The sequence below is a fragment of the Prunus persica genome, chromosome G5 (assembly GCF_000346465.2).
Source record: "Prunus persica cultivar Lovell chromosome G5, Prunus_persica_NCBIv2, whole genome shotgun sequence".
Taxonomy (NCBI): Eukaryota; Viridiplantae; Streptophyta; class Magnoliopsida; order Rosales; family Rosaceae; genus Prunus; species Prunus persica.
Window position 1 is genome coordinate 442115 of NC_034013.1, and position 27996 is coordinate 470110.

The window sequence follows — 27996 nt, forward strand, 5'->3', positions numbered from 1 at the left end:
CATGTTTTCAATTTTAACAATGAGGTATCTCCATATTTAAAATTTGTTGCAATGTGGTTCTACCGTTAGAAGATCTGTTAAGTGACGACATGTCATTTATAGGGTCCATATTTTTGCTTACGTGTAATAAAATATTAATTGAAAAATTGAAAAAATAAAAAATAAAAAATAAAATCTCTCTCTCTCTCTCTCTCTCTCTCTCTCTCTCTCTCTCTCTCTCAAGCGGCCCAGATTCTGCCTAAAATTGAAAAAATAAATAAATGTATATATATAAAAACTAAAGGCGGATAATGGTGAAACATTCAAAATACCAGAAAAATACCTTTAGTTAATTCAAACATTAAGAATTGAAATTATTAATTAAATTAGGATAATATGATAAATTCACATTTTTTTTCATATTGAAAAAATTAAAATTAAAAACAAAACCAAATAATAGGTCTTACTTTTATAAAACATAACTACCCATGTTATCTTTTCTTAATTCTAAAAATAAAATTAAAAACAAAAAAGAAAACCAGTTGACACATGCTAACCCATGTGCCAAGGGGCTAGTGTGTATATATATAATTCTCAATAGATGGTCCTTGGACCTTGGGGCTCTTGGGTTATGTTGATTTAATTAATATTTCTTTTTATTAACTATTGGATGAAGAGGTATAAGACCTCTATATATTGAAAATTCGTCTGAACCAGAAAATATACAATTTGAAATCGCATTGTCATCTATCCAAGTCAGTATTCTGTAATTTTAAAAATAAAAAAAAATTGGCATAGCGGTTTTTTCTTTTTAAAAAAGAAAAACAGTACAGCCGGGCGGCTATACTTTTTTTTTTGTTGTGAAGATTTGTTAGCCACGTCAACAATATGCACCTAGACCTAGCTAGGCCTTTGTAATTCTGTGCTTTTGCTGCCCCACAAGCAAACCCTCCCCTCCACCTATATATTGTTTATTATTGTCTATGTTAGGCATTTTATTGATCACAATATATATTATAATGATGATTTCTTCTTCTTCTTCTTCTTTCTTTTCTAACACAAGTCTCAGTTTTGACAAATATTTATATATGCAACGCATCTTCACTGCAGCACCATCAACAGACAGCACTAAGTTTGTGAACTTGATCAAATATACCCACCGGCCATTAGGGGTAGCATCACATGAAGTAAAGTGTTGCAATGCCAATATGTTTGTTTGTTTTTTTTTTTTTCCAATTATTATTCTCTTCCTAATAGTACCTTGATAGAGATCAATTTCCTTTTCAAATGAAACAGCAATTCTTATTTTTATGTTATCAGTTTGCTGCAATGCCATTGAAAAGATCATTCAACTTAACTCTGGTAACTGGTAAGATGAACATGACAGCAAAGCAATGCTCTGTTTTCTGAATATTGATGTATCTTGTTTGTTAATAGCAAGGTTCATAATTTCTGTTTTACTGTGGCATGCAACAAAACAAACGCTTTCTTACGGCTAGCTAGTCAATTTGTTTGATAGCCTTGATGCAGTTTTTTGGTTTATTTTTTCTGCAATTTGTTTGAAGCAGCACCAGCATCAGCATGCATAACTTTATCGATCCCTCCCTCCCATTCCCATATGAAAGATGAATTGATGGTCTTGCTTCTGCAGGCCTAGGCCCCAAACAAAAGGAACCCATCAAAGAATTCTACTGAGAAAGTGCTTGACAGAAACAAACTGAATGTTAACCCTTTGCCATGAGTAACAATAAAATGCTCTCTATTATCACCACCTCCTACTAGCTACTACTACCTAATATTGTTTCACGCACGTAACAAGTTTATAATTTAAACAAAAAGAGTACTGTATTGTGTATGAGTGAAGAAGAAGAGGAAGCAAAACAGAGCAAAATGCAAGTCACAATCTCTCTCCTCTTCCAAATTCTTAAAATAATATCAAAACGTGGTCGGCAGGATTCGAACCTGCGCGGGCAAAGCCCACATGATTTCTAGTCATGCCCGATAACCACTCCGGCACGACCACTTGATGTTTGTTATTCTCCAACTTTTCTTATATATTCCCTCTATTATATTTTAATCCTAAAGTCAGCGACCCTATAATTTGGACCCATCAAAGTTATTGGGCTTTATGGCCCTATATGTGGGCTGATCGAATGAAAGCAACAACATGGGCCTAGATACACAGAAAGTGAATTATCATTGTCTATCAATCAATCCGAGTCATTCTATAGTGAGGGCCTTATATATGAGGGCTCGTTTGGTACACCGTATTAGACTCTGAATATAAGTAAATAGTCTATATCAGGTGTTTGGTGTCAACTTGTATTATTTAAAGACTCGTTTCTCCTTCTTAGTGTACATGGAAACTTTGATGTCTAGTACATACATATGCATATCAATATTCATAGTACAATTCTAATAGTTACACCACATATATTTTTGTGATGTACTTGGTACTATTGAACCTTCAGATCAATGGACTGCATGGAGGAATAATCTGGCTATGCAAATGTATGATGAGTGGAATAGGAACAAACATTAAGTTGTAGTTCATATAATTTATTTATATTTTCTTGTAGTAGACTATTTGGATGTGCTTGCAATAGACTATTTATTTTGATAATTAGTATTTATTTTATTTGATCTTCCAACCTTTTTTCTTAATTATATGTATGCAAATTATATTGTCTATATTGGCTATAGGAATGGAGAGTGGACAGTCTAGTCAATCAAAAGGAAGTAGAAGGGTGTGGAAAGCACATGAGGAAGAAGCATTGTTGACCATACTAGAGGATGTAGTCAACCGAGGTTTATGATGTGAAAATGGTTCCTTTAAATCTGGAACAATGATCCAAATTGAAAAATCATTGGTTGAGAAATTTCCCAATACTGATTTAAGGGTAGTCCTGCATATTGAGTCCAAGATGAGATTTTGGAAGAAAAAAAAAATTGTATGGGATAATATTTGACATGATTAACAAAAGTGGTTTTGCTTGGAATGATTCTTTGAAATGCATTGAGGTTGATAGCGATGAAGCATGGAACACTTATGTGCAGGTTAGTACACTTGTTAAGTAATATGTAATTCTTATTTTTTTTTTTTACTTTTATTTTTATTTATAATTTTTCCATTTTGATGCAGCATAACAAGGATGCTGATGGTTGGAGGGGGAAACAATGTCTAATATATGATAGGTTGAAGAATATATTTGGGAAGGACCGAGCAACTGGTTGAGGGTCTGCAACTCCCACTGAAATGATGAATGAGCTTGTGCATCACATTGATGTCAATGATGATGAGGAAGTTGAGGTTGAACCAGATCATTCTGCCTCTTTGCCAAGATCAAATCAAATCAATAAAACTCAGCTAGCTCAAGCAGTCGACACCGCAAACGAAATGCAGGTACTGATATTCAAAAGGAAATGGCTAAAGCATTTGGTGAGATGATTTCTGAGTCCGTTGACCAATTGAAAATTATAACTAATAGTTTGGTGAAAGGATCAGAACCAAGACTTGACATTGCTGCTGAATTGGCAAAGATGGACTTGTCTATTAATGACCAAATTAAGGCACTACTACTAATTTTGGAGAAAGCAAGTGATGAGAGAACATTCCTGACTTTGGATGGTGCTATGAGAAAATCATTTGTTCTTCTCTTACTTGGGGCGAGGGAGCTGTGATTCACTCTTTGATGTAGTTTGGTTTATGAACAACTTTCCCTTTTGCTCTTATCACCTTAGTATGTGATCACTTTGAATTATACATTATTTGGTACTGTTTTTATTAACGTATGTGAGTATGTTAGAATTTTTATGAGATACTACAATTATGATAATGGGTTATATGAAAAAAAATATTGGCAAAAACAATTGAAAAACAAATCTTGTCAGATGAATCTTACCAAAAAAAATTCATGTCATTTGAATCTCAATTTCCATTAAAATTATCAAAGATTTTTTTTATTTTAAAAATAGTATGATTTGATGTTATCCGGAACATCACCAAACACAGTATAACTTAGTTAGACTATTTATCCGGAACAGCACCAAACGCCTTATAATATTATGGATAAATAGTCAGTACTCTCCGTAATAGATTAATACTATGTGACAGAAATTAGTCAGTACAGTCCGACGTACCAAACGAGCCCTTAGAACATCTACAATGGAGATGTCAAATATCAAATATTAAATTTAAATTTGATGGTTGATGTGGTAATTTGACATCTTACATAGTTTTACACTCCACCCGATATGTCAAATTAAATTATTATTTTATTATATTTTAGTGTTGATTTATTTTTTATTAAAAAGAAAAGAAAAGAAAAAATAAAATAAAATATTCATTTGACATCTTTCTTTTGGGATGTCAAAAATAACATCTCAACCTTTAGCCTTCATTCCATATCATCTTTGACACATCGGTTGGAGTGATGTGAGATGTTATTTCTAATCGTTAAATGTCTATGTGACAGTTTTGACATATCAGTTGAAGATGCTCTTAGATATCCAGAAAATGACTTATCATTGTCTATCAATCAATCCGAAGTCATTCTATAGTAAGGGCCTTATATATGACCCTTAGATACCTAGAAAATAAATTATCATTATCTATCAATCAATGCGATCGATCTTATATATGACCCTTAGGTAAGGTATAAGCCCAATATCTCTTAATCTCATGCCCTTAGAGCAACTCCACCCCTTAGGGCAAAGTCTAAGGCAAGGGCAAGCAAGGGCTGACACTATTCACGTGAATAGTGTCAGCCTTGCCATTTGTGGTTCCACCCACAAGGGCAAAGTCTAGGGCAATTACTATTCATTGTACTTTATTTCCTATTTTTTTAATACTTTAAATCATTAATTTTGATAATCTTTTGTAATTAAATTTTCGGATAAGATTTTCGGATGTGAATCTCGGTTGCCACGTGTCTTATTCCAGATAAAATTTTCGGATATTCATTAATAAAAATTATAATCTCAGATTTTCGATAAAATTTTCACCCTCTAAAATTGTGCCGCGTGTCCCATGTCAGATAAGATTTTCAGATAATTTTAAAAAATTATAATGTCATATTTCAGATAAGATTTTCACCCTCTAAAATTGTGCCATGTGTCCCATGTCTGATAAGATTTTCAGATATTTTTTTACAAATAGTGATCTCAGATTTCAGATAAGATTTTCACCCTCTAAAATTGTGCCATGTGTCATCTCTATCTTCTGAATCCCTCTATATAACTACACCATCAACACCACTCCTCTCACACCATCTCTGATATATTCCTTCATTTCTCAGATTTTACAATTTCCCATTATACTCTCAATGTCAAACTTCAGGAGGGTGTTGGAGAGGCAACAGAAAGAATGGGAAGAAATCCGGCGTAGACGTGAGGAAGAAGATCGGGACGCCGATGAAGAAGAGGAAGAAATGCTTGAAGTAGCGGCGGTGTGTATGATGAATCAATCAAGCCAACACCATCGTCGTCGTGCCCCGAATGTGGACAGACGCAGAGAGTCTCGGGGTAAGAATCTCTTGGAGGATTACTTTATCCCAAATTCGTTATATCCTGCTCATAAGTTTCGAGAGAGATATAGAATGCAGCCACATTTGTTCCAAAAAATCATGCATGATATTTGTAATTACGACACATACTTCATTCAAAAGCATGATGCTGTTGGAGTTTTGGGTCTTATCCCAGAGCAAAAACTTACAGCTGCTTTGCGGATGCTTACTTATGGGGCATCTGCAGAGCAGGTGGATGAGATTGCAAGGATGGGAAAATCTACTATCCTAGAGTGCTTGGTGAGATTCTGTGATGCAGTGAAAAATTTGTACACGAGGGAGTACCTTCGCAAACCCACTCCGAGGGACCTGCAAAGGCTTCTACAAAAAGACGAGGCTCGAGGTTTCCCAGGAATGATCGGAAGCATCGATTGCATGCATTGGCAGTGGAAGAATTGTCCTACTGCGTGGCAAGGAGAGTATGGGAATCGGAAGGGCCAAAAAAGTATCATTTTGGAGGCCGTAGCTTCATTCGACACTTGGGTTTGGCATGCCTTTTTTGGGGTTGCGGGATCTCAGAATGACCTCAATGTCCTTGGTCAATCCCCGGTGTTCGATGAGGTATTGCGAGGTCATTCCCCTCAGGTCACATACCAAATCAACAATACCGTATACTCTGGGGCCTACTACCTTGCCGATGGAATTTATCCTAGGTGGACGACATTCGTGAAAACAATTCCGAATCCCCAATCCGAGAAGGAAAGAAGCTTGGCTTCCTTTCAAGAAGGTTACAGGAAAGACGTGGAAAGGTGTTTCGGTATCTTGCAAGCTCGTTGGGCAATTATCAGGGGTGCTGCTCGGATGCTAGACGAGGAGGTGCTGAGGAGTATTATGATGACTTGCATCATCCTCCACAACATGATTGTGGAGGATGAGTATGACTACGATGCTCCAGAGGTGTTTGAACCCGATCCTATGAACACGGCGTTGACAAGAATATATGAAAGGCCGATAGGACCAAATGGACTACCATTGGAGCCCGAACCGTTACTTCAGGATGGTCGATTCAACAACCCCATGATTGATCGTTATCAAGAAATGCAATCTTCATATGTTCACGAAAGACGTCAAGTTGACTTGATCGAGCACTTGTGGCAGATGAAAGGCAATCACAATGGATGAAGGCTTTTTGTGTGTTGTGTTTTGTGGAATTATTGCGAGGTCTTTTTTATTATTATGCTTTTATGTATGGTTTGTTTTGTGTGTTGTTTGCAATAAATGAAGGTTTGTTTTTAATTAATCTTTGTGAGGAATGCTCAAATGTTTTTAATAAGTAGTCCAATTATAGAATGCTTTTTTGATTGAATAAAAAAGAAACAATACAACAAATTAAAGGATAATACAACAATTTAAAAAAAATACAACAATTATAAAAAAATACAACAATACAATCTAATGGTTTTCATCATTTAGCCAATCCGTATTGCTAGGTCCGTCGTCATGGAAAAGTTTTCTTCTCATCACATCCCTTCGTTTATGCTTCCAATAGGCTTTTGTTTCAGGAGACATATGGCTCGTATCCATGGCCATGATTTTCATCTCTCTTTCATCGTCGTCTTTTTCTTTTGCATGTTGCTTTTCAATTGCAAAGGCTTCCAATCGTGCCTTGTCCGCTTCATCTTTCCTCAAGTCTCTCTCCAATCTTAGAGAGTTGTTCTTAGCTATTTGCTCGAATATTTGAACACAATCAATGTTCGAAGTGGCCCCTCTCTTGGCCTTTGCCGCCTTTCTCCCAATAGGTCTCGGCGGACGTGGGAGTGGTGACTCCGTTTCCATTGGGGAGTCTAATGGCGAATCGGTTGATGGCGATTCGTGGAGCGGCGTCTCATGCAACACAACCGGGGGTGCGGTAGGAATAATTTTGAATCTGGAACAATCCTTGACAATTTCCCAACATTGGAAATGCACAAAACTTTTTTTCCCTTGCCCCGTGGCACCGAACCACATTTGTGCTTGTATGATCTATTCAAAATAAATAATTGGAAGTGCATTAAAAAAATATACAATGCAAGAAATTATAAACTATTTTGAAATGCAAGAATAAAATTGATTATGTAAATAAATATAGACAAATTGAAAATGCAAAAACAAAAATAAAGATTATGCATGAAATTATAAACTATTTTGAAATGCAAGAATAAAATTGATTATGTAAATAAATAAAGCCAATTAGGAAATGCAAAAATAAAATAAACATTGTGCAACAAAAAAGAAATAGAATATGCAATAAAAAAAAGTTACATTAAATTGATTAAAATGGCAATTAAAAATATTTTACCTCATCGGAAAGATTCGCACCGCTCCGAATGTTCTCCTTTGCTTTTGTCAAGGCATTTCTCCATTTCCCTAACTCTTTGTTTAGAATTTTCCATCTACTAGACAAAGCCATTTCGGTCCGAATGGAACCCAATCTTTGACAAAATTCTCCATGAATTTTGCTCCACATATGATGGAACTTCATCTCATTACCCGTGATAGGGTCATGACTAACGTTCACCCAAGACTCGCACAACGCAATATCTTCCTGGGTTGACCACGAGCCTCTGATTTCAACAGAAGATGCCATTTGTTTATTTTCTACAAATGGAAAGTAGTACAAAAATGTGAGTGGATAGTAAAAAATATTGGAAGGAGAAGAGTTTGTATGGAATTGGTGTGGAAAGTGGAAAATATGAGTAGAGAGTAAAAAATATTGGAAGGAGATGAGTTTGTATGGAGATTTGGTGTGGAAAATGAATTATGTGAGTGGAGAGTAGAAAATATTGTATGGAGAAGAAATTGTATGAAGATTTGGTGTTGAAAGTAGATAAAATGGTTAGGTATTTATAGGGAAAAAATACATACATTTTTGGTATTTTTTTTAAAAAAATTTCAGAATTTTTTCGAATTTTTTAGGATTTTTTTAAAATTTTTTTGGCCAAAAAAATGAGAACCGTAGGATTTCTTAAAAAAATCCAATCGGAGCCACCCGGTGCCGACACGTGGCATGTAACCGTTGGTGGTGACGTCAGCGCTGACGTCACGACAACGTCAGCGCACTTCAGTCAAATTTTTTTACCGTTGGCGCGAATACTGACGTCACCTGAACTCGGGCTCGAGCCCAATCGATTTTCGCCCTTGGGCCTGCCCGGGCTTGTGGGACCCGCAGCTTGCCCGGGCTGCTTTGCGCGCGCTGGAGCTGGACTTGGGCTGATTTTTGCCTTTTGCCTGGGCCAACCCCTGGCGCAGTACATGCTCTTAGGTGATATAAGCCCAACCCGAAAAATACACGCATGAAATATTCGGGTTATAAGTTATAAGTTATAACCCTAATTCCTCTTTTCTTCTTCTTCTTCGTCAAATCCAATCCAACCGCCGTTCCCTCTCCCTCTCTCTTTCTCGACTCCGTCTCTGACTCTCGCTCTCTCTCCTACGTCTCATAAAAACCCTAGCCTCTCTACTCCCACGAAATCGACCACACAATGGTAGTGTCTTGCTCTTCATCTTTGTTTTCAGCTTAGAGAGCATGGTTGATTGATTGTGTTTGTCATTTGTTTGTTTATTAATTTGTTTGTGTATGAATGTAATTGCAGACAGGAGAGGCAGTGAACGCAAAAGCGTACCCTTTGGCCGATGCGCAGCTGACGATCACAATACTCGACCTGGTTCAACAGGCAGCTAACTACAAGCAGCTTAAAAAGGGTGCCAATGAAGGTACGTGAAATGCTCAGATTTCAATGCCATGGCTGCCTGCTTCTGTTTTTATCTGTTTATATAGATTTTAACATTTGTTTTATGGGTTTTGTTTTTCAGCGACTAAGACCCTGAACAGGGGTATTTCTGAGTTCGTAGTGATGGCGTGTGACACTGAGCCGATTGAGATTCTTCTTCACCTTCCCCTGTTGGCTGAAGATAAGGTAATATTCATCATTCCTGTTACATATCTATGCCACTGAAATTTTAGTGTCATAAATGGCGTTGATTCTTTGATTGCAACATGGGTTTTTTTTTTCTTTCTATTGGATGATGGGAGAGTGTTGTGTTCGTTTTCTCATAAGAGGATAGTTCAATAAATTCAACTATTGCTGCTTTTCACAAAGACATTCTGAAGTTCTATTTTTATTTGCTCACCTTTTGTGGATTAAATGTTTCCTTTTAGGCTTATTGTATGTCCTATTATGATTCGTTCTCCTCTGTTAAGAGCTACTTACTGTAGTTTCCAAGTGTTTGATGTTTTACACGCAAAAATGAAGTGAGAGAGGTATTACCGCTTTGGTTGTGTTTGATTGCATACTTGTTTTGTGTTATATATCGTGGCACTGGTTGTGTTGTATTTGGCCCAAAGCAGACCAGTTAGGTGTTTACCCTAGTTGGTAGGATTGTGGTCTATGGCTGGACATAGATGCACCTAATCGCCTATTTGAAGGTTAGCCCTGGTGCATCCCATTTGGCGCAAGCATTTCAGTAAGCAAGGCTTATTGGTTGCAGACATGAAAGACCATGCCCAAGATAGTAGTTTATGTTTATTTCTTCATGATTTTTTAGTTTATTATATTGAAGCTTCAAAATCCTTACTTTTTAGTTGGATGATTCTCCTAGTGATTTAAATCAATTTAAAGCACTTTACAAGTGTTCTATTTGAATTTGGCAGAATGTTCCCTACGTTTTTGTCCCTTCGAAGCAAGCACTTGGCCGAGCCTGTGGTGTCACAAGACCTGTCATTGCGTGTTCTGTTACTTCAAATGAGGGAAGTCAATTGAAGTCGCAAATACAACAGCTCAAGGTACTCTTCGTTTTAGGTTTCCTTAATGCTTGGATTTGGTTCTACATACTGAACATTTTATGTGTAAATTGCAGGATGCCATTGAGAAACTCCTTATCTAAGCTATCTTGGAATGCATATTCGGTGTGATGGGCCTCTTCGGACTGTAATAGTGGGAGCCTTCAGAGGCGTTGACTAGGAAATGCATTTGTGTTAATTTTTCTGTTTTTCTGAACTTCACTTTGAAGTATATTTGCATGGATCGTGATTAGTGTTGCTATTAAGTATAAGCTTATGTAACAACTTGCGGATTGTGATTGTCCTATTTTCTGTTGCCTTTTCGTTGTTGGCTTTAAACCCTGATGGGAAAATCAAATTATGGATATTCTCATGAGAGGATAACCATTTGCAACATGTTGATGTCGCATTGTCATTAAATAGAGGTGATCAAAATAAATAACTATGACCTGAAGCAACCTTGTAAACCTGTCATCTCTCGCACTAGTTAAGCTTTAGCACCTGCACGCCTTACCGGTTACAAGATTTTACCCTGAAATGAAACCATGGCCGAAAATTCAAAGACTTAACAACTTCATAACATGACTACTTAGGGTTGGGTTGTGCGCGGAATTCATATTGTAATTTTCTCTCTTAGCAAAAACATGTTGACTAGTCATGCATCTCAATGGCTCTAACCACGGTTTCATATCAGCAACGAAAAGCAGTTCCAAAATGTGGAGTTTAAGAAATCTCATTTACCGCCCATGCTAGGAAATAGATGAGAAAATGTACAGATCGTACTACTATTATCACAAAACGTCCCTAAGGTTTATGAAACTATCAGATTGCATCCTTAAAGTTTTTGTGTGTAACTCATGGTCCTCAAGGTTAGTATGTGCAATCACAAATGGTCCTGCCGTTAAGTTCTGTCAAAAACTCCGTTAGTTTGCTGACATGACACACATATATATCACAAAACATTCCTGAGGTTCACACACTTATCATAAATGGTCCCTATTTTTTTATTTTTTTATTTAAAATTCATAAAATTTTAGTTTTCTTTTTAAAATTATTTATAAATGAAAATACCATTTATAGAAGGATTTTAATCTTGAGGACTATTTATGAACCCTAAACCCTTAGTTTTTTCATTTTTAAATTTTATAAAATTTAAATTATTTTTTAAAAACTCCATTAGTTTGTTGATGTGGCATATATATGGAGTCCACATCTACAATAATATAGTGTCACATGTATTTAAAATATAATATATATTTTAAAATAATTTAAATTCATAAAATTTTAAAAAGAAAACAAAAATGTTATGGATTTTAAATTTAAAAAATTAAAAAATTTCGTAAGGACCATTTGTAATAGGTGTGTGAACCTTAAGAATGTTTTGTGATATATATATATGCCACGTCAGCAAACTAACAGAGTTTTTGACGGAACCTAATGGCAAGGACCATTTGTGATCATGCATACTAACCTTGAGGACCACGAATGACACAAAAAAACATTAAGGATGCAATCTGATAGTTTCGTAAACCTTAGGTACGTTTTGTGATAATAAGCCAATAAATAAATTGACAAGGCAAATCCCAAACTGTCTTTAACTGTCTCGCTTTTCACTAGGATTCCCATGCTGGTTCGAATGGATCAAAGTGGCATTTTGCTCCGAGCTCTTTAAAGCCTTTTCTTCTTCCAAACTGTCTTTAACTGTCTCCTCCTCAGCTGCTTTCTCAAGCCTCGATATGGGCGCATAGTGATCTGGATGAGCCTGCATACACTTCTTCAAGGCCGCGGTGACCTCAAAGCACTTTTCAGCAACATCCTCCTCGTTCATCTCAGACTCTGCTGCACACTTTTCCCAAGCTATGAAACTCTCCCTGCACCCACCAGCTTTCATGAACAAGCAAAAGCCACATTCTCCCTCCTCTTGCTCTTCTTCTTTTTCCAATGCGCCTTCATCTTCCTGATGCTTCTCTTCTTCTAGAGTTTTGGTATCCAATTGGTGATCTACAGTATGTTTTGGAGTTTGGTCTTCTGGGGTTTTAGAATCTGAATGGGACAAGTTGGGATTTGATGAAACTGGTGGTGAGTCTGCCTCATGAGAATCAGTGGGAATCGTTGAGTCCGATGATAGCGAGTCAGGACTTGTATCGGAGGACCAAATAGCCCCCATGGCTGCTAAAAAACCCTCTGCATGTAAATTCAGCAACATGATCAAAATTTAATGTCCATTATATTACCTCCGTTACAAAATACAGAATTGCATATTTAGCACCACAGCAAACTACAACTATGAAAATACCCCAAGTCTAAAACTAATTAAATTGCATTTGTTTTAAAAAAACATAGTGGTGATTAAGATGAGACACGTAGTCAACCCACATGCAACATTACAGCAATTTTAAAAAGAAAAACAATCAAATTTGACAGATTACCAATGAATTTTTCAGTCTGTTGTTCATTCAATATTTTGCTCATCTATATTCATTTGAACAGAAGAAACCAAATTAGAACAAGAATAATTTTAAAGGAATTTAAAAGAGTGACAAGAAACAAAGGGACAAGTACTGACGCAAACAGAACATTAGAAACCCTATTGTCCAATACATATTATATTGTAAGTTTTCTCGTGTACAAAATCCCTTCCCATGTATGGTTCTGCTCAATGCTCTTGGCCAAACTCCACTAAACAATAAAGCCAGCAGTACAAATATTATTTTCTTTGTAATAACAGTAAATGATTACCCTTTTCAGGCTTATTGTACAAGTATGCCTCTCTTTTGAGGATCCACACAGAGCAAGTCACAACAACTATCATAAATTGTTGAAATTCAGAATAATTCTTGAGTTGTTCCTTTACACAAAAGTAGGGAGTCACCATTGACAATAGCATGATAGAAAGAATGATTCGCACAATCATGTATGCCAAATCTCACCTCAGATGAGGCATGCAAGTAAAAAGATACTAGATACACACATATATGCAACTACAAAATGATAAACCACAATACGGAAGCAAAGATGCACCACGGACTAACACCATTCAGGACAACAACACACAGGACTACTCAAAGAACAAGAACAAATATAGACATTGAAATAAATGTTCAGATGGATTGATCAGAAACCTATAGAGCCTTGAGTATACGCGCACGTTCTATTGTTCTTTTCTCCTCCTTGCTAAATGCACACGTTCTGTTGTTCTTTTCTCCTCTTTTAGCAAGGCATGAAATAAGTAAGAAATCCTTTTTAAGTAATAAAGAAAAATAAAATGAAAATAAAGCATCTGTCACAAAATTAGCACTTAGAGAGGGGCACAACCTTTTCAAACGCAAATACAGTACAGACACAAACAGCAACGAAAAGAGATGTAATATCTAAAATAAACATAAGATAAGTGTTTTTTTAATCTGAAAACATAATGCAAATAACTGAAAGTAGAACTCAATCTATCATACCTTTCTGTAATTGTTCAGGACAGAATAAATATGATATAGGTTGTGAGATTCACAGATATCCTTTACTGTTATTTAAATTGCATCACACCTTTATATGATTACTTCCCTTGGCATCATAGAACTTTCTACTTCTTAGACTAGAAAAATAAAACGAAGTGTCTATTTTTTTTTCTTCACTTTTTTTCTTAAATATCTTAAATGACTGACTGCAATTACTTGGTGGGGAAATTCACATGAATGTGATGGGTACGAGAAAACGGTAGCTTCTTCCAGCACAGCAAAAATCAATGTCAATGTCAATTCAATTGCAGACATACAAAAAAACAAAATCAACCCAAAGAAAACAAAAACAACATTAAACAGCGATCAATGAACCAAAAACGAATTTTAATTCAATTTCAGTGACAAAGAGAACACAGAAGAAAAGAGAAGAGTACCTATAAGCAGGAAGCTCTTTTACCCGGTGGGGTTGGGGGCAGTGAGCTCTTCGTGACGGCTGACTTCGGCAGCACGGTACGGCAGGTAAGGAAACGCGGTCATGGGTTCGATAATTAGAGAGAGACCAAAGATGAAAGAGCGAGGGGTTTTAAGGGTGGAGAGTGTTGGCGTGACTTGTTACTTTCTTTTCACCCTAAGAATTCCTATTGTAATTGTAATTGATTTACTTTAGGGCATGTTTACGTATTAATGGATATAGAAGGAAAGTGAATGATTTTCATTCCTGACTTCCCTTGCGTTTACTTGCAATCAGGAATGAAAAAATAAGTGGGCCCAACCTCAAAATCCGTAATCACATCCCCCAAAACTAGGTATTAGATCAACTAGGGGGAGTAGTCGATACGATTCTCATTCCTGTTTTCTCTTATTAACTTCCAAAAATATCCTTACCACTTTACCATAATTCCAAAACACCTCAAACCCTTAAAAAAAAAAAAAAAAAAAAAACTCACGCCAAGAAGTTCCAAGACGCTCCAACTTCGTTTTCATATTAGCATTGCAGACACAACCTCCTAGAAGCAGCAGTAACGCCTTGTGCTATGAAAGTCATTCTATCTATCTATCTATATATCTATCTATCTTCCTCTTCTTCTTCTTCTTCTATCTTCTGTCTTCACATTCATCACAAAACAAAGTACGGTCATGGATAAAGACTTTCGTGGAGATTATATATCTATTTTTTAGTAGTATGAAGATTATGTATTTAATCGTATGAAGATTATGCAGGTTATTATTATTTGATTGTTTACTAGTTACGTAGATGAAAAATATATATTTATTGGAGTTTATTTTTTTGTTTGAAATTGGCTCTGGATAAAGGTGTTATTACTATTATCATTGAACTAAGCTCTTGTTGTTCATCTTGTTCAGCATATTGATTCCTCGTGTTTACACCGCCTTACCGGTTTGCTGCAGAATTAGTTTGGTCTCGTTAGCTAATTTGAGAATTATATATGTGTTGTGGTGAACAATAATCAAATTAATCAAATTAGTTTGGACAACATTTTGGACATTTTAGTTATCAAATTAATTTGGATTCTGACTCATGCAAATTAGTAAACAATAACAATGGGAATCAACCATATTCCTTTGCTAAGTCTATATATTTAGTAAACAGCTTAATGGGAATGATTCTTCCCATACCGATTCAGTAGTTCCCCGATTCCTAAATTCTCTGATTTCTTACTTTCTCCATTACTGATACATAAACATGCCCTTAGTTCTTGATTTCCTACTGTAATTTATTATTTACTTGTCCATTAAAATTCCGTTGTATTATAAATATGACCTCTTACGAAGAGAAGAATACACAGAAAATTCCCACAAACAAATATTCTCATATTAAGTTTCATATTTAATAGAGTCCCTCGTGCGTTTGCATCAAGGTCTAAAATATCGATGGTATCGGAAATGTCAGTCCAAAAACACGGAAATTTTGATGGAAATATCGGGATATTATCGATATCGATAAAAATTGAAAAACAAACCACTTAAATTGTAAGAAAAATTTGGAAATTTTTATTGAAACTTTGTAGGATGTTTATTTAGTCAATTATCTATTAGATTATCACAAAAAATTGAAAGGTAAAGCATTGCAATGATATGTTAAACTGATTTAAGTTGGTTATATAGCGAGTTGACAAACATTGTGAGTTTAGAAAATATGTAGTAATTAATGAAACAAGATTAAACACACTATATATAATCATTTATATATAATGATTCACTACAATATTTTACACTTTATACATTGCACGGTAAGATACATAAGTGACTTAGTACCACATATAGTTTCCCTTTGCGTATTATCACAAAAAACATAAGCAACATGGTGGTTAAGGCGTTGAATGAGTAAATTGGCAAGGGTTTGAATGCCCTTTGCGTGTGTGCTTTGTGTTTTTTTTTCCACTTTTTTTCCATTACATCGATATTTTGCGATATTATAAAGATATTTCAACAAAATATTGCTGAAGTGTGAGCGAAATTATCGACATCAATATTTTCCGATATTATCGATATTTATACGATATGTGTATGGATACATTTCGAAATATATGTGACCTGAGAAAACGATAATATCCTAAATATTTTGTTGATATTATCGATATTTTAGATTATGGTTTGGATGAGGGACATAAATTTGGGATTTTGACAAAAGTCATAATTTCTAAATTGACATGAACCAATTCTCGTGTTTGGATAAAAAAATATAGAAATTTAAAAACTCCGCGTGGGAAAAAACATGGAATTTGGAGGTCATAAATTCCAATTTTAAATTCTATCTAAAAGTTGTCATTTCTAAAATTCCAAGAGAGATTGAGTTTTTAAAAAGGATAACTTTTACAAATAAAGGTTAAATTATGTAATTTAAATCTGTCACCCATACAAGAAACTTTACAAATTCTAGAACATTAATTTCCGTCAATTTAAATTCCTTTATTTATGAATTCCCTTGTACTTTTAAATTTTCTCATCCAAACACATTGTAACAAGAAATTTTTTCTATTTTTTGGGTTTTTGGTATAGTGGGGCTTGAAGGCAAGGCCCAACAACTCATTTTGGGTCCACCTTACCATGCACCTTTTTTTCTTTTTCTGTTTTTCTGATGACAAGGGGTTGAAGGCCGTGGTTACTACGCTTCTTTATGGCTTGTTTGTAAGTGATTTTTGGTCCCATAATCACTTATGGGAAGAAGCACATTCCACTTGTTTCTCACTTTAAGTGATTTTAATCGCTTATGGGGAAAAACACCTTCTTGTGCTTCTCCTTAAATAAGTGATTCTCCATAGAAGTGATTATTGGGTTATTCATTATCACTCTCAAATGAGCCTTTAGGGCCAATTTGAGATTGCTGTCACTTTAAAAAAAGTTGTTTATGTTGTGCTTTGAAAATAAATAGCTGTAAAGTAAAGCAGCTCGATGTTTGGTAAACAATATTTTTAAAGTGCTATATGACAAAAAGCAGTGTCAAAACTGTTTGGTAAATTTTAATATAAAACTATTGTAACTGTGAATAATGACTCAACTAGACATAATGTTGAGAGTGTTATGTGCTAATCATGTGGTGGTGAAAGAGATGGAGGTGAAGGTGGTGGTGGTGACGATGAAGGTGGAGGTTGTGGTTGTGGTAGTGGTGGTGGTAGGGATGGCGGTTGTGGAGCTGGTGGGGGAGGTGGTGGTTGCGGGGGCGGCCTGATGGTGGTTGCGTTGGTGGAGATGATGGTGGTGGTGGAGGTTGAAGAGGAGGAGATGTGGTACATATGGAGGAGAATGTGGTGGTTGTGGTGGTGATGGTGGCAGAGGAGGATGCAATGGTGGTAGTGATGGTGGCAGCGTGGTGGTAGTGGAGGTGAAGGAAGAGGTGGGGGTTGTAGTGGTGGTGGTGGTGGAGGAAGAGAATGAGGATATGGTGGTAGTGGCAGTGGTGGTGGAGGTGGAGGCAGTGTCATTTTAAAAAATTAATGATGGTATTTTGGAAATTTAAAAAATTCACTAAAGACTCATCTCTGCTCCTTTAGAAAGTAGCTTTGAAAAATCTTTTAAAAGCTGCTGTGAAAAAGCCACTGCTTTTAAAATAATCGAGATATTTTATTTTAGTGCTGCTAAACGAACCCTAAAATTAATTAAGTACACCACGATACTGCAATAGAGCTGCATATGAGGTAGTAGCCTATGTAAGTACATCATAATGATCTAAGTACATCATAATATTTTAATCAAAATATAAAATTAACTAAGTACAACTAGCCTATTTTACTACAAAAATACCCTTGGTACCTAATACACTCTATTACACAACACCCTATTTGATATTCATGTTTTAGTTCGACAGTTTAGCTAAGTGGTGTTTTCTTTAACACCACGATATTTGGCTAGTGATGTAAACGATCTTATTCATCTTTTAGTAAATTTCCATGATAATTTGAATTAAAAAAAAGGATGTACTAGTAGAGTTACAATTGGTAGGAAGCTCACAATCATCCCTCCTAGAAGAGCCCTATTGAAAACCCCTCATTCACCCAAACTTCCTTGGGTTTGCTTTTGCTTTTTTTGGGGTCACAAACCTATTCATTCTCCACAGGTTTCCCAAAATGGTTCTTTCCCTTCCTCAGTAGCCATCTAATTAGATTTTTGCTATTCTCGTCTTCCAGTATAACGTCATTCATTATGTTGCCCAACATGGTTTCCCAACATGGTTCTTTCACTTCCTCAGTATGCTAAACTCTGTTGAATACTAACAAGTCTCATAATAGTTGGAACTAGAGAAACATTTTTCCTATTTAGGCCTGTCATTAGGGTTGAATATGGTGAGTAGGGTGTACTAATTAAAATTATATTTGTTTAACAATTCAATATATATTTTTTTGGTCATTTTATATTATGGTTAAATTAGTAGTTCAATAAATACTTTTGTAGTAGAGCTGTACTCAGTTAATTTTAGGATTCATTTAGTAACACTCTTTTATTTTTACTAAACACCTTAAACTACTTAGCATAGTTAGCAATTTTGTATTATACACATATGTTTGTAAGTATTTTTTGTACACGTCTCAAAGACTTCGTAAAATACATTTAAAAAAATAAATCAAACATACAATACACGTGTATACATATTCTTCACGTTTAATATACATACTTTTTACAAAAATGTCAATAATACGGACAAAATTCACGTATTTATTACACGCATATTTATTTACATATTATTGAATATATATATATATATATATATATGAAGCAAAAGGTAGAAAATGGTGAAACATTCAAAATACCAGTTAATTCAAACATTAAGTGCCCGTTTGGCATTGCTTATTTGGGGTAATAAGTGATTTTTAAAAAATTTTGAGAAGTCCAACCCGTTTGGTAAACTGTGAGAAAATAACTTATTGTTAAAAATTGCTGTGAGAGAAAGCTATAAGGGAAAGCAGCTAATTAGCTGCTTTCATTTTTTGATTATGCAGGAATCAGTTTCGAAGAGGCGTTGGGTTTAATGATTATGTGGCAATCATTTTTTGATTATGCATAAAATCAATACCAACAATACTTTTAACAAAATTTTACCAAACGCCAAACTGTTTTTTCTCACAGCTGATTTCTCTCACAGCAAATCTAACAGCGATTATTTTCATGGCACAGCAATGCCAAACTGGCCATAAGAATTGAAATTATTAATTAAATGAGGATAATATGGTAAATTCACATTTTTTCATATTAAAAAAATAAAAAATAAAAACAAAATCAGATCATAAGTCGTACTTTTATAGAACATAACTACCTATGTTATATTTTCTTAATTCTAAAATAAAATAAAAAATAAAAAATAAAACAATTGGCGCCAAGGGCTAGTATAATATAAGGAGGGTGTATCCAATTCAAACTTTTAATGACTTTTATAGAGTTTAAAAGTTTGGAGGTATTCAATTTAAACTTTTAAAGAGTATATAAAAGTCTAGTGGTATTCAATTGTGATTTTAAAAAGTATTTAAAAGTTTTGTAGTATTCAGTTATGACTTTTAAAAAGTATTTAAAAGTTTGGTGGTATCCAAAAAGTTAATGACTTTTAAAAAGCTTATTAAATGAATGACTTTTCTATACTTTTACGGCTAATTGTTAGAGCAAAAGTCTTGCCAATTTACTAGTGACTTTTATCAACTCTATGAAAGTATTTAAGAATTTGTCATCTTTATGAAAGTCACTCACTTAAAAAAAGTCTTTATAAGTATGAATTGGATACACCCCCCTAAATTAAACTATTATCTAATGGCCAAATTTTTCATTGTATTTGTTAAAAGCTTTACCGAATAACACACGCGATATTGACATGAAAAATAATATATGAACATCAAATTTTTGTAAGCAAGGAAAGCATTAATTATGTACTTTTTTATATTTATGATTTAGGGATATAATTAGAAATTTTTTTTAAAAAATTGTTTTCAATTCTTGCACCAACCAAATACAGATAAGGATAGTTACTGATCATTCGATTTTGATAATGTCCTTATCCAGTTTGTCCTTTCCTTTTTTCTTTGTTCTTTTTTGATTATGTGGTTAATATCTCTCAAGCATAATCTGAAACGATTCAGTTATCTCATATCAATGTTTACTTTACTTGTATTATTATGTGACAAAAATAAATAAGAAGTAAATTCAGGAAAATAAATCTTATGTATTATTTGTGATCCTATGTAAACTTGTCTTGGACTCTAAGACGCATGATTTGTAATCCTGTGTAAACTTGTATAAAGATTTGCCAAATCTCTTGTTAGAATTCTTGTGCAACAACCAGCACAGGGAAATGTTATTGTTTAACGACATATTTGACTTAACATCTCATTCTCATTACTTTTTCACGCACGATAATTTTTTTTGAAAATAAGCAATAGAAACTCTCTAGAAACATGATGCAGCAGATTTGCTGGAAAAGAAAAGAATTAAAAGAAAAACAGGTGGTGTGTGAGGAATTGAAGATGCAAAGCTGAGTGTTAGGTGAGGTATTTTCCAGATCCAGTGTCCACCGTTGTCCTTGTTTTGTTTCAGTTACGCAGTTGGTTTGGTAAGACAAGGTGCTGTCTTGAATTTACAAGAATACCCTTACAAGCATATTCAAATCGAATGTGCGTCAAAAGATGCTTGCCCGTCCATCTTCCAGTCAATTTTCCGTCCCGCGAGGATCTAGCATTCATCAAAATTTCGCTCCCTTTTCTCACTTTCTTATATTGGCCCAAAATATCTTCTTAAAATGTTATTTTTTTTTATTTTTTTTAATACAAGCGATAGTCTAAACTACAACGAAGAGACTCTTTTCCACTAGCCTAAACTTCTTTGACTTTTTTTTTTCTTTCTTGTTTTTGTCTTTGGCTTTTTATAAATTTCAATTAATATACTTAAAACTACTGCTGCAACACACAGGTTAAGGGGTTAAATTAGCATTATAAGGTTAGTATGATGGATAAAAATGTTTAGGGTCTTATTATCTTGTATCTCCTATGTTAAATTTAATTTTTTATGCTATATAAAAACATCTAGTATTACTTTCTATATGTCCATCTTTTTCTTCATCTATTAAAACTATGTGTAACTTTTTGTATTAGGAAAGAAGATGAGGGACCAATAAAAAAATAAGATACGGGGTTATAAACTTAATGTCATGCTAGAAAATGACAACTATATTATAAAAGAAAAAAAATGAGAAAATATGTACACAAAATGTGACCAATGCACATACTGAAAGGTCAATAGGAATCCTAAAACATAAGGAAATAGTTCAATCTCCTATGGTGGAGGTTTGTAACTTCAATGGAGACTCAAAGCTAAATTTTGAACCTAAAACTTATTCCGATATTAAAAAAAATATCACTAAATATTTACCAATATATTACATTGGTCAAAGACTAAACAAACAATAATACAAAAGAACTTACAAAGAAGATCATCGACGAATCTTAAAATCAAAACAGTAATCATGTTTTTATATCTACGATTCTAGAAGGTAGTATTCCTTTGAAAAATACTTTTACTCTCAATATTTCCACATATTGCTTTTTTTACTTTACAGAATATTTCCACATATTGCTGTAAGAATAGTGAGATTCCGCTAATTCATATAATCAATTTAGAATTTTTAAAACATTTATTACGAGGAACATAAGGGTTAGGGTTAGCATTGAATGGCATTAGGGGAAATCAGTGAATGAAAATAGTTGGGGCAAATCAGTGAATGAAAAAAATATAGGGGATGTGGGTATGTCGTAATAAAATGGAAAAAGAAGGGGCACTTGGAAATAAGAGAAGAAAGAGCTGAGAGAGCAGGAGGTTTTGGTTTTGGTTGGTAGTATCGCCAATGGCCGGGCCCGTTTGCACTCTATAAAACCCGTCATTTGAAGACCCGTCACCAGACACCAGACGCAGCAGCGCTTTTCTACTTTACACCAAACTCAATACCCACCAAATTCTCTCTCTCTCTCTCTCTCTCTCTTCTCTCTTCTCTCTTCTCTCTCACTCAATTCATCTCCATGGATTCAGACTACGGCATTCCCAGAGAGCTCTCTGATGTTCAGAAATTCCGATCCCAATATCAACCAGAGCTTCCTCCTTGTCTGCAGGTCCCTCTCTTTACTCTTTGCTTCTTCTTTTTTCTCCTTTTATTTATTTATTTATTGGTTCCGTAGTTTGAGTTGTTTCTCAGTACTTAAATTCTTTATCGCGTTTTTACTTGTCTAGTTGCAGATCCAGTTATGATTAGATCTAACTGAGTATTAGTACACAGAAGTAGAAGTTTGGTGGATGGAACTCCCTTAGATTGAATTGAATTGAATTGAATTGAATATTTATTTTGTTACTGAAGTGGTCTGCTTGTTGCTTTGCCTAGTCGTTAACTGTTGCAGATTTGCTATTTGAAGGTTTGAATTTATAGTGATATGATCTTAGAGTTTATATCAAACAGATAGTCTTAGATATGAAGTACGAACTAAACATGAAAGGGGACGGGTTTATGGCTTTTATCATACTAGTCAAGTCTAAACTCGGGAACGAGAGATATATGTTTGACTTGGTGTCTGATTGCTGTGCAATCAATAAGAACAGACATTTAAGTGTATTTGCTATGCAATCTCTGATTGACTAGAGGAGTTTTTCGTTTTCTCAACATAATTGTTTTGATTTTTAGGATTTATCAACTATATTTAAATGGGGTGAATCTTTTACCCCCGGCGGTTGAAATTTTTACTGAGTTCATGTTTATACATTGTCATTTCGCAGGGAGCTACTGTAAGGGTTGAATTTGGTGATACAACCACATCTCTAGATCCCACAGATGCCCACACCATTGGCCGCTACTTTCCACACACTTATGGTCAGCCTCTGGCTCACTTTCTCAGGGCAACTGCAAAAGTCCCTGGTGCTCAGGTTATTACTGAGCATCCGCCTTTTAGGTATGTGCATATGTTGCATTTTAACTAGTTGTATAATAAACTATTTTCTTGAATTGTAATGGCACCAGTTAAATAATTTGTTTGCTGTTGTACTGCCAATTCTAAATCTTATCCATGATTTCCAGCAATTTCCATCTTTACTTTTTGTTGTGTGAATTTAGTGTCTGCATGCATATCTCTCTCTCTCTCTCTCTCTCTCTCTTTTTCTTTTCTTGCTCCCTGAGTTATCTGCCTATTATATTCCATAATGTATTAGTATTGGTTGTTTGGTGCATTGTGGTGTTTTAGTTATATCTTTGGCTTGAATGGATCTAAACATTTTAAGTATTTAAATTCTTTCTTTTGAACAGGGTGGGAGTTGTCTTTTGTGGGAGACAATCTCCTGGAGGACACAATGTCATATGGGGTCTCCACAACGCTCTTAAAGTTCACAACCCCAAAAGCACCTTACTTGGGTTTTTGGGTACGCTCTGTTCTTTTCTTTGGGTCTTTGTATTTATATTCTTTTGTTGTTTGCATTGGTTTTTTGTCTTGTGTATATGTGTAAAATGATTTCATTGGTTGATGTGGAGTTTTATGGGTTCATGTATATGTCACTCATCAGGGAAGTTGACATTACTTATGACGACAATTTTATTTGTTAACAGGTGGTTCTGAAGGTTTATTTGCACAAAAAACTCTTGAGATAACAGATGAAATTCTTGCAACCTACAAAAATCAAGGTATGTAGTGATACGAAGATAATTTCCTGTGTGAGGGTTTCATTTTTTAGTGTTAAAACTTATGAGCTGTGATATGATTGCGCTTGACCAGGTGGTTATGATTTGCTGGGAAGGACAAAAGATCAAATTAGAACAGTTGAGCAAGTCAATGCCACGCTAACCGCATGCAAGGATTTGAAATTGGATGGTCTTGTCATTATTGGAGGTAAGGTTGATACTTTAATATTTTGGTAGTTGGTGTATATACTTTTAAATCACATAAATTAAATTCTTACGTTTTCTTTTCATGAAGGTGTGACATCAAATACCGATGCTGCCCAGCTTGCAGAGACATTTGCTGAAGCAAAATGCCAGACAAAGGTACTTTGCATTCTTATTGTTTACTAAATTACATTTAATATGTGCAATGTGGTTTAAGTTTTAGGCTTCTAATGTAGTTTTCTATCTTGCACCTTGTGTAACTTCACTGGCTATATGTATGTGTGGCCAGAATTTTGATCGCATCTTTCAATTTTTTGTGCAGGTGGTTGGGGTTCCTGTCACTTTGAATGGAGATCTTAAAAACCAGTTTGTGGAAGCTAATGTTGGTTTTGATACAATCTGTAAGGTATGAGTCAAATGATTCTGACATTTGATCTGTAAGAGGAAGGCACTCTCTTGAGAAATCAGGAAGCTTTACCAACTTCCTTTTATTATCATCTTTCTTTTCTCTTTTTGGTGGGTTTTCTCAAGTTCCTTCAAAAGTGAATGTCCTTTGTTTGGCATCATACTCTATGTTTGTTTGCTCAGTATGATTCAAAGCATGAGAGTATGTCAGGGCATATATTTGCATAACACTGGTTGATTCCTTTCCTATTAAAAAGAAAGACTGGTTGATTGATTGGCACTAGTCACAGACTAAGCATCTATTCTTGTTTGGATTTTGATAAAATTAGTTTATGTGGTGCACATTTACAAGAATAATCTTGAAATGAATTTTCTTCTTTTTTCTTTACACAGGTCAATTCCCAGCTAATCAGCAATGTCTGCACTGATGCTCTTTCTGCAGAGAAGGTAATGTACTGATTTGACATAATTTGCTTCTCCTAAGTGAACTCGTCATTTCAGTCTCTATTATGTTCTTTCAAGTGGTGGTATGCCATGTTGATCTTTGCACACCACAACCTTTCTTTATGGTGATCACGTTATCCCATAAAGTATAAATAACATAACTTCTGTAACTCTCTGTTTTTCCAGTATTATTATTTTATTCGACTCATGGGCCGGAAGGCGTCACATGTTGCGTTGGAGTGCACCCTCCAATCCCACCCAAACTTGGTTAGCATTCTTTGTCTGGGATTGATCTAATCTAAAATTTTGTTTTACCTCCGGTAGTTTTCTTGATTTCTTTTTCACAATATCAAATAATATGCTTTTTGCAGGTAATTCTTGGTGAGGAGGTGGCTGCATCAAAGCTAACTCTTTTTGACATTACAACGCAAATTTGCGATGCAGTCGAAGCCCGTGCAGCACAAGGTTCAAATAATTTCAGTTGCTTTCTTGTCATTGTTGAGGTTCATGTTTCTGGATCCTAATTAATTTCATCTGGTTCAGACAAGAATCATGGTGTCATCCTATTACCAGAAGGACTTATTGAAAGCATTCCTGAAGTGTATGCCCTCTTGAAGGTAACTCATGCAGATATAGCTTTTTTTCTGCATCTCTCCCACGCCCCCAAGTGTTCCCATTTGTTTTTGCTTTAATCAAGAAGCATTATGCGATGTGATGGACTTTCTTTCCTTGGGAAACCAGTTTTTATTTATTTTTGCTTATTCTTAATATTTCTGGTCTATCTTTATTTATATGTTAATACTGGAGCCTTATTCGTTACAGGAAATTCATGGGTTGCATAGGCAAGGAGTTTCTGCTGATAAAATTTCTTCTCAACTTTCTCCTTGGGCATCTGCGTTGTTTGAATTCTTGCCACCCTTTATCAAGAAACAGGTTCCAATTTGCATTAATACTTGTATGACTATCTGCCATGTGGTTGTTCTTCATGAATAATAGGGTCCATTTTGGTTTACAGGTGCTCCTTTTGCCTGAATCAGATGACTCTGCGCAGCTATCCCAGGTAATTGGCCGGAGATATGTCTATTTTTGTGAACGGAATTACTCATCTATAGAATCTTCATCTTTTTTCTCTCTTGCACAGATTGAGACAGAGAAACTCGTGGCGCATCTTGTAGAGGTGGAGATGAATAAACGTGTGGTATGACCTCTCTCTCTCTTTCTCTCTCTCTCTCTCACAGAGAGAACCAACTGGACCTGCATTTCATTTATTTTTATTCCTGATGATATTTTTGTATCTGCATGTCCAAATTTAAGTGATTTTTCATTTGTATTTTCCATCTTTGTTCTCTACATAGGCAGAAATTTATTCAATTAGAGTAAGTGTGAGTCTTGATTTGCTATAGGTTATTCTCTAACTTTTTGTGCTGATGCGTTTGGTTATTTGACCAGAAAGAAGGCACATACAAGGGGAAGAAATTCAATGCAATCTGCCACTTTTTCGGTTATCAGGCTCGGGGGTCTTTACCATCAAAATTCGACTGTGACTATGCATATGTATGTTTCTGTCTAGGGCCACTTTATCTCCTAAGTCTTTGTGCTATTACTATGGTTCTTTTTAATATGATAACTGCCCTTGCAGGTTCTAGGGCATATCGGCTACCATATTCTTGCAGCTGGTTTGAATGGTTACATGGCAACTGTAACTAACTTGAGGAATCCTGTGAATAAGTGGCGATGTGGTGCTGCTCCAATTACAGTACGAATTTCTTTTGTATATATATGTATTTTTTTTATTTATATTTTCTTACCTGTCTTTTCAGTTCCTTGAGGTTTTTTTCATTGATTTAGGAGACTGACTCCTTTGACTGCATTTGGTTGACACTGTTAGGCAATGATGACTGTTAGGCGTTGGTCTCAAAATCCTGGGACTGCTTCAATTGGAAAACCTGCTATTCATCCAGCTACTGTAGATCTGAAAGGCAAAGCATATGAGTAAGTCACGAGATGGGCCTTGTTTACATGAAACCCGAGCATGGAAATCTGAGAATAGTCACCCCTGATTTCACACTGCTTTTTTGACTTTGGTCGCAGGCTGTTGAGACAAAATGCTACAAAATTCCTGCTCGATGATATCTACAGAAATCCAGGCCCTCTTCAGTTTGATGGTCCTGGTGCCGATTCTAAGGCTGTAACGCTATGTGTTGAAGACCAGGATTACATGGGGCGTATCAAGAAACTGCAGGAGTATCTTGACAAGGTACTCAAAATGCTACTCTCTCTCTCTCTCTCTCTCTCTCTCTCTCTCTCTCTCTCTCTCTGTGCCCCTTTTCCTCCTCCCTCTCTCTCCTTTTTTGTTTTGTTTTTGTTTTTTTGACACATACACATTAGGTAATTACAATGAATTATGCTAGTCCCATGTAGTTGAAAATCTGAATATGAGGATAGAAAATATAATATTTCTGCAGCTCAGTTGCATTATAAGCATGGAATACTTTTTAATTTGTTGGTCTGGATTCTATTGCATTCATGGCTTTAGTTCTCATGGATATATCCATTCTCTCTTTTCTCTTTAGATTCGGACTATTGTAAAGCCTGGGTGCTCACAAGAGGTTCTGAAAGCAGCTTTGAGTGTGATGGCCTCTGTGACAGAAGTCCTTTCCGTTATGTCCTCATCTCCTATCAATGGCCAATCGTCCCTTTAATAGTAAACTTAATTTCTCTTCTTCAATCGAACTTCACTGGTGTTGATGCCTTTTGTACACTGAATTTTAAAATTCTTTGGCATCTTCATGTCCTTTTTTCTTGGTTAGCATGCGGAAATGTAGGTTTGGAAGTGTCAAATTATGGGAATAATCAGAGTTTGTTTTCCCTTTTGATGCAACTTTTTTTGCAAAATAATTATGAGGATTGTATTTCAAATTTTGGGAAGGATAAAATGATGTTTGTGAATTAGTAAGGTGCCGGGTTTAACTTTTGGTTCTTTACATCTGTATGATCAAGACATGTGACACTGTTATAGAGTTTCATTCCTCTGCCATA

General features: G+C 35.2%; 3 protein-coding genes and 1 non-coding gene across 5 annotated transcripts; 2 read left to right on the plus strand and 2 right to left on the minus strand.

The window, feature by feature from the left end:
• Positions 20-27996, plus strand: LOC18777259 (pyrophosphate--fructose 6-phosphate 1-phosphotransferase subunit alpha). Of its 2 annotated transcripts, none has more exons than XM_020563552.1 (20): positions 20-219; positions 22224-22357; positions 23013-23185; positions 23536-23648; positions 23833-23907; positions 23999-24112; positions 24200-24267; positions 24431-24514; positions 24907-24960; positions 25144-25224; positions 25329-25422; positions 25501-25574; positions 25780-25890; positions 25973-26017; positions 26099-26155; positions 26407-26511; positions 26597-26713; positions 26846-26949; positions 27049-27214; positions 27531-27996. In XM_020563552.1, exons 2-20 carry the CDS (start codon positions 22268-22270, stop codon positions 27657-27659), a joined length of 1854 nt encoding a protein of 617 aa, XP_020419141.1. In that variant the 5' UTR covers positions 20-219; positions 22224-22267; the 3' UTR covers positions 27660-27996. The 2 variants fall into 2 exon arrangements, with proteins under 2 accessions (XP_020419141.1, XP_020419140.1); XM_020563551.1 differs by having other exon boundaries at positions 20-211.
• TRNAS-AGA lies at positions 1921-2002 on the minus strand. Its single transcript has one exon. It is a non-coding gene; the product is annotated as a tRNA-Ser (tRNA).
• On the plus strand, positions 8865-10697 carry LOC18777451 (NHP2-like protein 1). The gene is made up of 5 exons (XM_007209701.2): positions 8865-9007; positions 9116-9236; positions 9336-9439; positions 10174-10305; positions 10380-10697. The coding sequence occupies exons 1-5, from the start codon at positions 9005-9007 to the stop codon at positions 10404-10406; spliced, it is 387 nt and encodes a 128-aa protein (XP_007209763.1). The 5' UTR covers positions 8865-9004; the 3' UTR covers positions 10407-10697.
• On the minus strand, positions 11672-13400 carry LOC18776597. The gene is made up of 2 exons (XM_007210378.2): positions 13042-13400; positions 11672-12486 (listed from the first exon to the last, which is right to left on the minus strand). Exons 1-2 carry the CDS (start codon positions 13214-13216, stop codon positions 11897-11899), a joined length of 765 nt encoding a protein of 254 aa, XP_007210440.2. The 5' UTR covers positions 13217-13400; the 3' UTR covers positions 11672-11896.